The sequence below is a fragment of the Cyprinodon tularosa genome, unplaced genomic scaffold (assembly GCF_016077235.1).
Source record: "Cyprinodon tularosa strain WSP-4 unplaced genomic scaffold, ASM1607723v1 ctg264, whole genome shotgun sequence".
NCBI classification, from domain to species: Eukaryota; Metazoa; Chordata; class Actinopteri; order Cyprinodontiformes; family Cyprinodontidae; genus Cyprinodon; species Cyprinodon tularosa.
In genome coordinates this window covers 433,742-450,157 of record NW_024038968.1, presented here as the reverse complement: position 1 = coordinate 450,157, position 16,416 = coordinate 433,742, and the positions used below count along the sequence as shown (strand labels likewise).

Genomic DNA, 16,416 nt, shown 5'->3' with positions numbered 1-16,416 from the left:
TATATATATATATACATATATATATAAATAAACACTTTTATTTGGGTGTGATTAATTATTTCACAGTCCTAATTTATTTATATTTACATACATACTTTTATAATATGAATATTATTATTATAATAAAATATGAAATACAAAAAAGGCTTATTGTGTGGCAACCTCTTGGTGTAGCAGCATAATCCAGGTTTCAAATTAAAGGTAACACTTTGAAGTTTCATGTAGACTATTTGGATTATATATCAGGGGTAATTACACAAAAGTTCCTATTTTTAAACCATTATAAAAGTGACATTTATTTGCTATTAAAATTGGTACAATAGTCCCCTTCACAAGTATATATAGATGTAGCATGTTGAAATCCCCAACTACACTACTGTGATGGTATACACATGGAAGACAGAGATTTAAAAAATGACCCAAAAAACATAGCTTGGCTAATGCCCTTTGAAAAGGAAGGTTTTATTGAGCTTCTGTGTAATGTACAAGAGAGCGTTGTCCACAAGGCCATCAAAGCGGACAGGAAGGTAGCTGTGGTCATGTACCAGCACAGGAATGTCAGCAAACGGGGATGGAAGATCTTCTCCTCCTGCTTACACATTATATAACCTGCAGAAACAAAAACAAAAGTGACCAACAACAATTCACGGTGTATAAGATTGGTATATCAATATGTGATTAAATTTCAATGATACACATGCCCTTTGAAGATGAGCTGGAAAGTTGAAAATGTTTGGCACAACACCATCTTTAAGTTGTCCAAAGGAAACTAATACAAACTTATAAAAGCTTTGAGTCAACAACAGTCTTGTAATACTATTATGTCAAAGCAAAAGTCTGGCATCTTCCTTTTAATAAACCCAGCAAATTCCTGTAACATAATGTAAGATGTGTTGACAAACCAAATCGATTGGAAATCATGTTAAATTTTGCCTCTTCCACTGATGTAAAGTTGCTTGTTAACGTTAGCAGCTAGCTAAACTGTAACGTTAGCTGCTAACTTACTAACGTTAAGTCTCACTTCGCAGCTTCTTGTTATTAGCCAGCTAACGTTAGGCTAATAATGAAAATACAACAACACTCAGATTATTGTTATTAGCCAACTAATAACTACAACCACATCCACAAATATTGTAATTTACACCAAAGATTAACTGTCATACAATCGTTATTGGTGTCAGTAAAACCTATATAATTGACTAATAATCTCAGCCTTGATAACTTGCGCAAGTAGCCGTGATGCACAACTATGCTGCGCGATTAAGTCATTTTTCGACAAGAAAATCTGCAATTTCGACATGTTCAAGCATCAAGAATAATAGCCACGTTCATAATGTTTGTAAGAAACCAAACTGTTTGTAAATCCGTCAAGAATTCAGTGAGGTAAGAGTATTTGTGTCCGTGCTGATCACTCACCTTACATTAGGTACCACAGAGCACAACAGAAAGCCTGCCTGAGGTAAGATGGCCGCCGGTGATGACGTTTGAGACTCCACCGTAAGACATCTAGCCTTTATTATGGATATCTATGCCTACACCGGTACGGATCGGGTAGCGACACTTCTTCGCTTCTTCTTCTTCTTGTTTACTACTGGTGGTTGGCTTTGGTCGCAGTACCGCCACCTTCTGCTCTGGAGTGTAAACGCTTCGCCTATGAGAAAAAGGAGCAGCGCATGAACCGAACGCAACACACGCGAACCGAACCGAGACAGTCGAACTGAACGGTTCGGACGGTTTTCAAAAACCGTTGCATCCCTAATGAGCACTAAACGCCACAACCTGATCCGACAGAGGTTTCTGTCGGATCGGACACAGAATCGGATTCGGTGTGTTCAGGCCTTTAGGTGGGAATGATCATTTGCCCTCATATCCATCCTTGTAAGTGATTTGTCTTTTGCTCCTTCCAGGTTCAACTGATCTCTGTGGTTTTTATCCTTATTTCCATCCAACATCTGCTTTCATCTAATATTCATCTTATTAAAAAGATCTTCTTAATCTGTGATTAATACACACCAGCTCTAACATTTACCCTTAACTGTGTGCGTCGGAGCTTCAACAAATCTTCCTGTATTTTTGCCTGAAACCTGCTTAGTGCAAAAAAAAAAAAAAAGAAGCTTAACAAAGGTTCTACTCCAAGTCTGGAGACATAAAAGTAATAAATAAAAGCCTAATATTATTATTAGGCTTTTATTGAGCAAAAGATTGAGTCTTCAAAGGAAAATCAGCTCTTTAGAGAGACGAAGGTGAATTTGAAGGTATAAAATGTCAGACATAGTTTTATGTTATGAGCTGCTCTTTGATTGACACAATTAATCGTTTCCAATTAAGGAAGTTTAGTTCATTTACTAACTGTGTAACTTTTCCACCACTGCTGTTTAGATTGTTGCTTTTGTGAGCAGATCCTGGCTCAGACTGAGGTCCCTTCATTTAACCGGCCATGTTTGTGTGCATGAAAGGTCTCCCGTGTTTGCACAGAGTGGAGCTTGTGTTTTGTCATTTCTATCTTTTTCTCTGGACCCCTTCTGCACCCCCCACGATTCCTCACATTTCAACCCTTTTTCCTTCCAAATGCGGAAATGGTTCCTCTGTTCGTGACAGGAACGAAAATGAGAACAGGTACATTGGTTCCGGCACGACTCTGTGCATGATTTGGGTTTGGTTTGATATGGGGGGGGGGACAATCAGCTGGAACTTGATCTGGAACACCAAAGAGCTTGCACTGTTGGATCTTCGATCATTTTTTTATTTATTCTGTCAGCTGTATGGCTTAAATAGATTTTTGTTGCCTTTATATTAAGCATTAAGCTATAGTCATACTACAACATAATAACTTTGAGTGGTTCCTCCTTTGAGCCTCTTATTTTCTTTACATTAAAGGTGGTTATACAAATATTTACTATTTCAATTCAGTTTATTTTTTATTTGCCAATTCACAACACACGTCATCTCAAGACACTTTCCAGTTCACCAGATCATCCAGTCAGATTGATTCAGTTTCAGCATCGACTCATTGACTCTACAGCAATCCCTCACACTAAGCATGCTTGTAGCGACAGTGGAGAGGGAAAACTCCCTTTGAACAGGAAGAAACCTCCAGCAGAACCAGGCTCAGTGTGAGCGGCCATCTGCTGAGGCCCACTGGGGTTCAAGGAGACAGAAGCAGACATAGAAAAAGAAGCATAGATACAAAAGGCAACTGTCAACCAGCTCCACAGGCGGCCCCGTCCAGGAAACACACAGCCAGGCAGACGAGCTCCGAGCCAGCTCCCATGTCAGAGGATGAAGAGAGCACATCCAGTTAGTCACAGTCAGAGAAACAGGACTACACTGGAAAACAGGCCAAGCTCCAGCATCTAGAAACAAAGGTGTTGATGGCAGCAGCACAGCTGATATTTCTCTCCAGGATGGAGTCACAGCCAAACAGGAACAGACCAGATGAAGCTACTATGAGAAAAAGCAGAGAGAGCAGAACGTTAGAGATTGAACTAACAGATTCTGCAGAGTGGGAGAATAGAGATAGAATGAAGCAGAATGATGAAAAAGGGGTCCCTATGTCCTCCAGCAGTCTAAGCCTATAGCAGCAGAACTATAGAGATAGCTCAGGATAACCTGAGCCACCCTAACTATAAGCTTTATCAAAAAGGAAAGTTTTAAGCCTAGCCTTAAAAGTAGACAGGGTGTCTGCCTCACGGACTAAAACTGGTAGTTGGTTCCACAGGAGAGGAGCCTGAGAACTAAAAGATCTGCCTCCCATTCTACTTTTAGAAATTCTAGGAACCACTAGTAAACCTGCAGATTGAGAGCGAAGTGCTCTGTTAGGAACATAAGGAACAATCAGATCTCTGATATAAGATGGAGCTTGGCCATTTAAGGCTTTATATGTGAGAAGGAGGATTTTAAATTCTATTCTGGATTTAACAGGAAGCCAATGAAGAGAAGCCAGGATAGGAGAGATGTGATCTCTCTTTTTCATTTTCATCAGAACTCTGGCTGCAGCATTTTGGATCAGCTGAAGGCTTTTAACTACAGTTTGTGGACTTCCTGATAGTAAAGAATTACAATAGTCCAGCCTTGAAGTAACAAATGCATGGACTAGTTTCTCAGCATCACCCCTGGACAGGAGATTTCTAATTTTTGCAATATTCCTCAGATGAAAGAAGGAAATTCTAGAAACCTCTTTGATGTGGGATTTAAATGACAGGTCCTGATCAAAAATAACACCAAGATTTTTTACTTTATTATCTGAAATCAGTTTAATCCCATCCAAATGAAGTGACTGGCTAATCAGTTTATTTTTCAGAGACTCTGGTCCAAAGACTATAACTTCTGTTTTGTCTGCATTCAGAAGCAGAAAGTTAAGAGTCATCCAGGTTTTTATGTCTTCAAGACATGCCTGTAATCTATGTAATGGGTTAGCTTCATCTGGATTTATAGACAGATATAGCTGGGTATCATCAGCATAACAGTGGAAATTAATCCCATGCTGTCTAATAATTATATCAATTGGAAGCATATACACTGCTCTAAAAAATAAAGGGAACACTCAAATTACATGTCTTAGATTTGAATAAATCAAATATTCTCATTGAATACTTTGTTTTGCACAAAGTTGTTGACAAAAAAAATCACACAAAAATCATCAATGGAAATCAAAGTTGTTAAGAAATGGTGGCCTGGATTTGGAGTCACACACATAATGAAAGTGGAAAAACCCTTCATGCTGATCCGGCTTCGATATAATGTCCTTCAAACTGGTCAGAATGAGGCTCAGTGTTGTGTGTGGCCTCCACCTGCCTCTATGACCTCCCTACAATGCCTGGGCTGCTCCTGATGAGGAGGTGGATGGTCTATTGAGGGATCTCCTCACAGACCTGGACTAAAGCATCCTCCACCTCCTGGACAGTCTGTGGTGCAATATGAAGTTGGTGGATGGATCCAGAAATGATGTCATAGATATGCTCTATGGGATTCAGGTCTGGGGAATGGGCAGGCCGGTCTTCATTATGCAGGATCTGCTATCACACTCCAGCCACATGAGCTCTAGCATTTTCCTGCATTAGGAAGAACCCAGGGCCAACAACACCAGCATATGGCCTCACCAGTGGTCTGAGGATCTCATCTCGGTACATAACGGTAGTCACACTACCTCTGGCAATCACATGGAGGGTTGTGCAACCCTCCAAAGAAATACCACCCCACACTATTACTGACCCACTGCCAAACCGGTCATGCTGAAGGATGTTGAAGGTAGCAGATCGCTCTTCACGGTGTCTCAAAACTCTGCTCAGTGTGAACCTGCTTTCATCTGTGAAGAGCACAGGCAACCAGTGGAGAATTTGCCAATTATGTTGTTCTTTGGCGTCCTGCTTGGTATTGTCTGTCCGTGGACATAAGGCCCTCTTACCATCCTCATGGAGTCAGTGTTTAGTCATTTGTGCAGATGCATGAACATTTGTGGCCTGGCTGAGGTCATTTAGCAGGGCTCTAGCAGTGCTCCTCATGTTCCTCCTTGCACTAAGGCCCCGTCCACACGAAGTCAAAACGAACACGAAACGCTGATATTTTCCAGAACGTTTGCCGTAAAGACGGACACGTAAAATAAATGTGAGCGTCCACACGAATGCATGAAAACGCTGTAAAATGTATGCCAGGCCTGTAAGTGGCGCTGTGGTGCCAAAGCGAAAATAGGCGACGAAATGTTGGGCATGCGCACTAATATTTATACATGGTTGCCCTGCGGGTCCATTTTCGTGGTTCAGTCAAATTCAGGTGCTGAACTATGTGGTCGATATTACTCTGTTCTTCCTGGAGATATTCCAGAAGAAGAAGATTCTGTTGTAAGCCCGACAGCAGGGTGAGTAGCATGAGCAGCAACCATTCAACACAGTACAGCGCCATTGTTGTTGTGATACTGTGTCGCGCATGCGTGTGTAGAGGCGACGCTATGACGCATGCGTGTAAAAAAAGATATGCGGTTAGAGCGTAAAGATGGAAACGCGAAAACGGCGTTTCGAAATCTTCCCACTCTGAAGGCTGAATAAAAAAAAAATTGTTTACAGACCCCGAAACGCCGGCTTCGTGTGGATGAGAGGCTGGTTTGGTGAAAAATTTGTGCGTTTAGGCCAGGGTTCGTCTTCGTGTGGACGGGGCCTAAGACAGAGGTAGCAGCCCTGCTGCTGGGTTGTTGCCCTCCTAAAGTCTCCCTATTTCCTGGTGTACTGGCCTGTATCCTGGTAGTACCTTGAGCCTCCGGAGAATATGCTGACAGACACAGCAAACCCTCTTGCCACAGCTTATATTGATGTGCCTTCCTGGATGAGCTGCACTACCTGAGCCACATGAGTGGGTTGTAGAGTCTGTCTCCTGCTATCACGAGTGTGAAAGCACCACCAACATTTAAAAGAGACCAAAACATCAGCCAGAAATCACAGGTACTGAGAAGTGGTCTGTGGTCCCCACCTACAGAACCACTCCTTTATTCGGTGTGTCTCACTAATTGCCAATAATTCCCATTTGTACAGCAGCATGTGGAATTGGTTGTCAATCAGTGTAGCTTCCTAAATGGACAGTTTAAGTTCACATACGTTTGATTAAATAAAAGTTATAGTGTGTTGTTGATGTTTTCCTTTATTTTTATGAGCAGTGTGCAAAATAAAGAGAACTGGTCCTAGCACTGATCCCTGTGGTGCTCCACTGGTAATACTGGAGCATGAGGAAGATTCGTCATTAACGTCTTTTTAAAAGAATATTATGATCAAATGCAGCACTGAGATCTAACAGGATGTAAGGGAACATTTTCATTAACTCTTTAGGTTCTGCTGGTTCCAAAACACATTTCACATCAGAGAAAATAATCCTGTTGCTCTACAGCTCCGAGAACGTTTTGAAGTGTCTGATCTACAAACATTCCTGACCGCTGTGAAACGCTTTGAAAACTCAATCTGGGAAAGATATTTGGAAACATTAAGTTGATAAGTTGTGGGCGATGGAGTCAGTGGTTCAGGGATGCATGCGTCTTTCTGATTTTCTCCTTGCATGCTGAAACTGCATTCTATCTAATGTGCTGCTAAACGCTACATTCAAAGAATCATTTTTAAGTCGGGTTACTGCAAAAATCCACGAAAAGTCGAGTCAATAAAATCACACAGAGAGATTCAAACTCATCCTACTTCTAAAACATTACTGCTAAGTTTATAGACGAGTATCAAGCGACAGTGGATGGGATTACGGATCAGAACATCTCAACTTTGATTACCAAACTGCATAAACGTGGAAACACTTTTAGGGTTTGAAATCAAAAGTGCACATCAATCTGTTGATGTCTAATATGAAGCCATATCTGTTCTTAGGTGGGTGCAGACTATTATTATGACCTCCAGACAATAAATCATCTTGTTTATTCAGAGGAACTGGTGTTACTGGTGAACGTACCGTGATAGACTGCGATCTTTCTGTAGTGCACCATGTTTTGAGCCAGTGATTAGTGGAGAGTTGCACCAGTCTCCCACAGTCCAGCAAGCATGGATGGATGAAATGTTTCTGAAAGATTCAAGCACTGGTTCCTTCCATCATTAACACAAATATATATTTTCATTCATTAAATAAAATCAATTAAACAAATATTATTGATATTTTTCTTTCTGCTGTGAAGTTAAAGATTTTTTTCCATTAAAGAAATCTGTTGAATCCTGTTTTTTTTATATATCTATATTTAAAAACATATATTTGTTCTTTATTGCTTTCAGTCAATATTATAAATATCCACTATTGAAGGTCTAAAGGGCTTTAAAATATGGAAAATTGTATTCTATATCTCCTAATGTCACACTCTTATAAACGTGACTAAAATCTTCCATGTCCAGTGGGGCTGAAACAATTAATGGATTATGGAGATACTAAGAGGCTGTAAAACAGGCCTTTAGCTGACAGAGCGACCCGCTTAAAGCAGCAATTATACAAAGATTGTTAAAAATATATATAAACATTTTGCATTTAAGTTAAGAAAATAAAAAATTCTCTGTCAATCAGATTTATCCAGAACTTTATCCAACTTTTTCCAGTGGAAAAGTTTTAGTTTAGCCTGTTTTAACTTTGGTTATCTGATTAAAAATAATCGACAGATTAATCGATTTGCAAAATAATCGTTAGTTGCACCCCTAATGTTCAGTGATTCCTTTTTTCCAGTTCTGTGTTTTGTGGTTAATTGACGCTGATTTGGGTTTGTCAATAGTTGGGTAACATTAGGGAACAGGTTATTAAACCATGCAATGTTAAATGTATTATTTTTATGGACTGTATATGTATGTAAAGGACTTTTAGATATGCAGCTACAGTAGCAGCCATTCAAAATGGCCCTTCCCAGTCAAACGGCAGACGAATGGCAGCCCACTTCCAGCCCCTGGCTGACTCCACCCTTTCACTGAATTACAGGGTCTGACCAGGAGATGGCGCTTCTCTTTAGATCTTAAAGGAATAGTACACCCAAAACATGATTAGCCTTCATTTTCTACTCACCCCCATGCTGAACAACACTCTGGAGTACTTTTTTGATATCACAAATGCATCTGGAGATCTGGGAGGCTTCTTGCTGTCTGCTGACATTCAAATAATGGAGGTCTATGGCGCCCGAGGCAGAAAGGTCCATAAAAGTCCTCAAAAAACGTGTCAATATTCCTCCATACTGCTCGTCCAATGTATTCCAAGTGTCCTGAGTGGGTAGCGTCCATAATTTACTCGAAACGAAGTCATTTAGAATGTTTTTAGAGCATAAACAGTAGTGTATAGGATTTCCTGAAAGCGCGTTCACGACGCTACGGAAACCGGCAGACCAAACCAGATGAAAGTGCGCATGCAGCGTCTGCTCTGCCGATAATGCAAGCGTAGAAGAAGAAATGTGCTGTTTACCTGTGCAAAGAAAGAAACAACGAAAGAAAAATGTCTGAGGACTTCAGTGTTGAGGAAGAGCATGAGTTCTTTGCCGAGCTGAATGCGCACTTTCGTATGGTTTGGTCTGCTGCGGTTTCCGTAGACTCGTGAACGCGCTTTTAGGAAATCCTATACACTACTGTTTATGCTCTAAAAACATTCTAAATGACTTTGTTTCGAGTAAATTATGGACGCTACCCACTCAGGACACTTGGAATACATTGGACGAGCAGTATGGAGGAATATTGACACGTTTTTTGTGGACTTTTATGGACCTTTCTGCCTCGGGCGCCATAGACCTCCATTATTTGAATGTCAGCAGACAGCAAGAAGCCTCCCAGATCTCCAGATGCATTTGAGATATCAAAAAAGTACTCCAGAGTGTTGTTCAGCATGGGGGTGAGTAGAAAAGGAAGGCTAATCATGTTTTGGGTGTACTATTCCTTTAATGTCCACAAATCATGACAGAAAGAATATTTTAGTACAAAGATTGATGTTTAAAAAGGAATTGTAGGGGACCAGTCAAGGAAAGTGGGGAAATTTGAATGGCTGCTAATGTAATTGAAACAGAATATATTGATCAGCCTGCTGATCTGGATAAAAATTATAAAAACAGACGGGTATGTTGTCCATCCATCTGGGCTGGTGTTGGATTTTCATCTCTACCTTCTATGTTCATCATTGCAGCAGCGACGAGGACAACAAGCCTCTGCAGGGCAGCCAGACTTCGCTGGACGGCAACGTGAAGGAGAGCGATGACAGCCTGGTGGACTACGGGGAAGGAGGCGACGGCCAGTTCAACGAGGACGGCTCCTTCATTGGTCAGTACACCGTGAAGAAGGACAAGGACGAGACGGAGGGCAACGAGAGCTCTGAGGCCACCTCTCCTGTCAACGCCATCTACTCCTTAGCATAGCGGAGCCGCGCCGCACACCAGGACTCGGTCTTATTCCTATTAGCCACCTCACCGTACACAAGACACACTTGATTATATGAATATTTAACACCTGCTACACGGAACAAGCAGGAGGGTCTTTGTGGAGAGGCTCTCCTGAAGGGATGAAGTGGAAGAACATGGGCGAATCTTAGACCACAAGCCTTTAATTTGTGTTTTCAGCTCTGATAACAGGATCTGTTGGAGGTGATGGAGGGACAGAGAGAAGAAGAAGTCTCCATGGCGCCGGGTCTGCTCCTTACCCACGCTAACTTGAAGTGTGCCTTCAAGGCAGCTTTGGATGTTGTTGTTTTGTGTATGTTTGCCGTTCATCTCTCTGCTGCTCTGCCTGAGACGCCTCCCACCGAATCCAACAGGGATGACATCACTCCCACGCAATCCTGTCACGTATCAGCCTCTCACCGTTAATCTGAACTGGATGCTGGCAGATATGTTTATCATATTGATACTTGCGCAACGAACGATTTTTATTTCTCCTCCCAGCTGGTAGATGATGGAGCGAATCCTAAGGAATGCCGTACACCTTTCCTGGCACACCTTTCCGTGCCCCTTTGAAACTATGCACAACCTCCCTCCTGTTTTGAGTTTGATCTGGTCTGTCAACCTTTGCTTTGGCTTTCGTTAACCATCTTAAATCTGAACACAGGCGCTTTTTCAACATGTTTGTCTCCTATCTTCAATTCATTGTTTTGATCCAGCGGCTCCGCAGGCTGCAGCCCCTCTTAGGTTCTTCTAAAAAAGTCCATCTTTGAGGTAATGAGAGAGAAAAGATTGTGTCGGTGCATGCTTGAAAAAATAACACGAAAAACTGAAAAATGTAGTTTAGCAAGCAGGAAGAAAGTCCTGGTAATAGATCATATTTTGGAGAACTGGGAGAGTTCCATTGAAAAGTCAACTCACTATATCCACCAGGCTACATGAGGAGAAGCCCAGCAGAGAAAATAATAATAAAGAAGTGATCATTTACTAACAGCCTTTAAATGGTAGGAAAACGCTTTCTTGTATCCTCAGATTCAACCAGCTGGCTTTCTGTTTCTTTCATTTCTTCTGCTCTTCATGCCTGCTTTATAGATGTTAAACCCCACCTCAAGGTTATTACTGGATCTGGGCCTGATTAAGGCAAAAATATTCAGTAAATTTGACCTTTCAAGTTTCTTCCGGCTGCAAAAAAAACATGGAAAAATCGCCATCCGGAAAAAACTTCCAGCCCTGTTAGCAAGAGACACCAAAAGAGGATTTTAGTTCCTCAGAAACAAGTAGGCTTTAAGTAGTGCTTTGATTGGAAATCAGATGACTCAGCTTCTATTCTTCTCCCCGTTAAATTCAGGTTATTTAAAGACGAATATTAAATCTAAAGGAGCTCCCCTGTTTGGATACAAGACCGAAGGAAGAATCCAATCCTTGTAACATAGGCACGCATGTTTTAGACGGTCAGAGCGGATCTTTGGGGTTCGGGGTTCTTTGGTCGATCCGTTTATCCTGAAACCCCTCAAGCAGCTTAAACGTTTGGAGCAAAGCGACTGTTTGCCCCTCTGGACATGGAGGAAGGAGAAAAGAAGATTGTGTCCAGACTGAAATGATTTCATGAGTTCTATTGAAAACTGAACAATATTGAAGATGCTGAGATATTGTTGAATCACTAAGGCCCCGCCCACACGAAGTCAAAACGAACACGAAACGCTAATATTTTCCAGAACGTTTGTCTTAAAGACGGAGACGTAAAATAAATGTGATCGTCCACACTAATGCATGAAAACGCTGCAAAATGTATGCCAGGCCTGTAAGTGGCGCTGTGGTGCCAAAGCAAAAATAGGCGACGTTGGGCATGCGCACTAATATTTATACATGGTTGCCCTGCGGGTCCATTTTCGTGGTTCAGTCAAATTCAGGTGCTGAACTATGTGGTCCATATTGCTCTGTTCTTCCTGGAGATATTCCAGAAGAAGAAGATTCTGTTGTAAGCCCGACAGCAGGGTGAGTAGCATGAGCAGCAACCATTCAACACAGTACGGCGCCATTGTTGTTGTGATACTGTGTCGCGCATGCGTGTTTAGAGGCGACGCTATGACGCATGCGTGTAAGAAAAAAAATGCAGTTAGAGCGTAAAGATGGAAACGCGAAAAACAGCGTTTCAAAATCTTCCCACTCTGAAGGCTGAATAAAAAATGGATGAGATGAGAGGCTGGTTTGGTGAAAAATTTGTGCGTTTAGGCCAGGGTTTGACTTCGTGTGGACGGGGGCTAATGCTGCGTTCACACCACAGGCTTCCCGTCGCTCTGGTTGTTTATCTGCTCTGTTCTGTAGCTTCCAGCTAGAGAGCAGCTCGGCTTTACTGACTTTATTGAACAGGTTTTTATTTAGAAAGTACATCTCCAATCATCCTCTGCTCATCAGTCCTTCAGGATTATAACCTCACTATAATCTGCTCTGCTCTGTTCTTGTTGGGAGCTCCGGACCTCCAGCATCCCGCCGGGAGGCGGCGCTGGGAATCCCCGCTGAAAGCTCTCTGCCTGTGGGGGATTTCCTGCTGCCGTTCGTAGCGGCTGGAAGTCAATAGAAACAGTTTTTACGACACGAGTGGCTCATTTTTTTCGACAGTAGGCTGACAGGAAAGGAGGTATAAGAGGGGGGAAGAGACATGCGGGAAAGGACGACGGGCCGGATCCCAACCCGGGTCGCTGTCGTGGACTATGGCCTCCTTACATGGGTCGTGTGCGCTAACCACTACTCATAGAAAGAGTTTTAGGGTTTGTGGTAAAAACTGCAAGAACCAGAATATATAATCCAATATTTTTCATCAGCTGGTTTTAACTTTTCTACTTAATTTGGGTTTTTATAAACTGTTTCTCCATAGTTCATGAAAAATGTTTTAGTGCAGCAATAATGATCAGAGCTGCTCTCTGTTCCTTCTGTATAACATTCTACCTGCTTTATTTAACCTTTGGAGTTTAACTCCTTGATATTTATTTATTGTTTATATGCAGAATGTCTGCAGAAGAGATGACAGCTTGCAGATAGAGTCTATCTCTGCCAAAGAAATCCTGGATCAGCTTTCCTGATTGGTTGACGCTCTGGCGTCCGGCAGGAAAAGTTCAATTTACTGAACTCCAGCGTCAAACTCTCAAATGCTCAGACGCCAGAACTCTCGGATGCTCGAACCTCTCAGCTTTGTCCCCCATGAAACTTTGCATGTAAAACCTGGCATACACTGTATGAGTTTTTTACCCTTTTCTCTAAGTCTATAGTCATGCTAGGAATTTTCTGATAAGGCCGACTTTCAGCCTGATGGTGTGTGGCGTAGTGTACAGGGGCTAACGAGGGGCGCTCAGCCTCTAACGACCACCTCCCCAACAGGAATCGTAAAGCTGGGAGAAAATCAATCATGTTTGAAATTCAGTCTGCCGTCCTAAGGTGGTCAGGGGCAAATCGCTCAGCGTGCAAACAAGGATTCTTCTTCTTCCTATCAGAGGAAAACAGAAGCATGGCGGGGGGGCAATGAGTGAAATGGAGTTCTTTCTGTCAAATTGACAGACCATATTAGCCTCGTTAGCTCAGCCATGTCTTTGTCCAAATATGTCGCCTTTTCTTTTTAGGGCTTTCAGCCAAAAATTGCCCAAATATCCAAGGCAGCGCGTTTCACTCTAGTGAGCTTCATGTTCCTCTTCTACACCTGGTTTTTAGACGTATGGTGTGAGCAGGTAGATCGCATCAGAGCGTCGGGTCGCACAGCGTGAGAACAAACATCGTGAGCTGTTAACTTTTAAACCCTGTGGTGTCATCGTACAGTGCGAGCTTTAGCTGCGTGCAACGATTGGAAATATCATACAGTTTACGCCCGCCTTAAACCGGACACTTTGTTGCCCAGAACACACCCGGTGTGAACGCAGCATCACTGAGACGTTCCGAAGCAGTAGGAAGAACTTCGGATTGGATGACCTGCATTAACATGACAAACATAAACCCCAGTCCAACTTTACAACAAATTCCACCTGCCTGTGTTGTTTCACTCCTTAAAGGGGCGGACTTTCCAGCGGTACGTTGTTTCCATGCAGCTTTTAGACCGAACGTCATGAACTGGACTTAGATGCGTTAGATGCATGGAGCCATGGCTCGGTTCGGAAACGTTGGCTCAGTATTTCCAGCTGATCCGTCGTGTCCATGTTCAGTTAAAACAATCATGGACAGTTTGATTTTAGATGTCTTTATATTTAACTATCTGATAACTAAATCCCTATTTAATGCGTTACTTTATTCTTCGGTGTCGGCCATTCCAGACGAAGGCGTCGTTGAACTCTTTAATGAAAAATAGCCCTGATTTTTAGCTAGGTTGGCAGTCTATGTAAATATTTTATTTATATGTTTATTACAGAAATACTATCAATATTAATTCTACATATTCATATTTAATTTAACAACAAAAAAACACACTTTGCCTTTTCTTGTGGCTGTATTTCATGTGAAAAAATAGAAAAACACCAAAATAAAAATGACTTCATGAACATTTTGTCCCTTTTTTTGTTGTTTCAAAAAAAAAACAGAATTAGCAAAGATTTCCTTTTAATGTGTGAAAGAAACATCTTCCTTGTTATCATTTTGTTGTCTTCATACACACTGTACAGAAACTTCCAGTCCTTATTTCTTACTTGGCATTTATTCTGTACCTGTAGATCCTGGAAGAAGATCTACCATTTATATATCTATAGTTATATAACTTCCCCATAGAGATTTCTGAAAAGAAAATCACAAAGTGACAGATTTCCATCCCTAAAGTCTTTAATCTTTGATAACCTGCTTCCACTGGGATCTGTAATGTCGTAGAGGTTAACTTCATTCAAAGAGGATCTATTTACTCTATATCTTTCTTCAGATAATCTCTGATATGACCCTTCTTTCAGCGAGGAAACGTAGTCCCAGCGTCTCCCCGGCTTTTCTCAGCTATCTGCTGTATTTTGCATGGAGACGTGCTTCATTAGCAGTTATATCAGACTTGATTTTACGTCAAGCAGCCTAAATTTTCTTCCAGGATCTCATTTTGAAACGCGCCGCCATGTTGTTGTCACTTTATTATGTAAATGTTAATAATGCAGATGCTTCCCATTCTGGCTGCCATCCACAATTTATTTTATGGAGATCATTGTTTCCTTAAACTATTTTCTAAATGATGTAAAATTAAATTTCCAGTAAGTTATTCCAATAAAAGTTATTAAGTTGGTTATTAGATCGGCTTCTTTAATGAGATAATTTGCAGAAGTCGGTTCATGTTGGCTCCTATGTTTGTTAAAGGAAAAGTCCGGTCAGCCAGCAATAATCAATGCATCATTATTTATACCTAAAACTAATATGTTTGCAATGATTTCATCAATTTAGGGTTAAAACAATAATTTTCGTTGCAATCACTGAGTCTGGGAGCGGCCATTTTTGCCCAAATATAGTAACCCCTCCCTCCTGCCATCTTCCAGCAGTGACGTCACGGTGCGGTAAGCCTAGCGCCATTCTCCCCGCTTTCCAAGCTAAATCAATGGGAACTACTAGACACATCTGCAATTAACAACAATTATTGAAGATTTCCAGAGGACTTCACCATTGAAATTCACCAGAGCTATAGTGAAACTGACAATGCCCACGTGCATGGCAGCTGGATGCTGGAATACATCGGGTAAAAGTGGAAAAAAGAGTTATTCCACCTTTCTGATTCCTGATCCTCCACGGACGGGTTGGTCGTTGGATCGCCAACTTGAAGAGGGAGGATTTGCCATCAAACTTCTGGCCAGAGAAAAAACCCGTAATATGTAGCCAACATTTGGAAGAAGAATGTTTTCAAGATGACTTGGATAATAGCGCGTTGTGACAAACACCAGATACAGCACTGGGACTTGATCAACAGCCGATACCGCACCGTGACAATGTCACTAACCAGTAGGTGGCAGTAGTGTTCTTTGACAAACATGGATGCCTCCAGTAAAGCACATTCACATGAAAATTACTCTGAATTAAAAACACTGATCATTTATTGAACAGGATGGAATCATTTCAGATTTAAAGAACTTTCAGAAGTTTGAATTCTGAATATGAGCGGACTTCTCCTTTAAATCTGGTAAGCAGACCTTTGTAGCCAAAAATGATCGTTTCTGCAGATATTTCACAGTTGGTGTTCCTTAATTAGAGAACATCAGCTGCAGGAGGCTTTCAACTGTTTGCTCGTTCTCAGCTCTGCTGTAAAACAAATATTCCTGCACATGCAGAACCATAAAGAGATTCTCTTTAAACCAAAATAAGCTGCCTTCCTATTCCCCCTCATTATGAAACAGAAAGATTATTAATTAGTAAAAATTCACATTTCTTAGCCCATGCTACAACTGTTGTTTTTTTGTCTTTGGGAAGTTATAATTAGTTGAGTCGTGTCTTGGATGCATTGTTTTATATAATGTCATTTTAAACAGACGTGTTGACCAGCATGAAGCAGGAAATGAGCGAAGGGGAGCCCAGAAGGGTCAAACTGAAACTTTTCCCTTCTGCTGCTTGCTGCTTCCTCTGCG

General features: G+C 41.5%; 1 protein-coding gene across 1 annotated transcript in view; it reads left to right on the top strand.

The window, feature by feature from the left end:
- nfasca (neurofascin homolog (chicken) a) overlaps window positions 1-11,012 on the top strand; it is a 138,813-nt gene extending 127,801 nt beyond the window's left edge. The window contains exons 33-34 of the mRNA XM_038289162.1: window positions 2,575-2,616; window positions 9,613-11,012. Of these exons, the coding sequence (XP_038145090.1) occupies window positions 2,575-2,616; window positions 9,613-9,841 (271 nt within the window). The 3' untranslated portion in view covers window positions 9,842-11,012. The remainder of the gene's footprint in view (window positions 1-2,574; window positions 2,617-9,612) is intronic.
- Window positions 11,013-16,416: the final 5,404 nt, after the last annotated feature.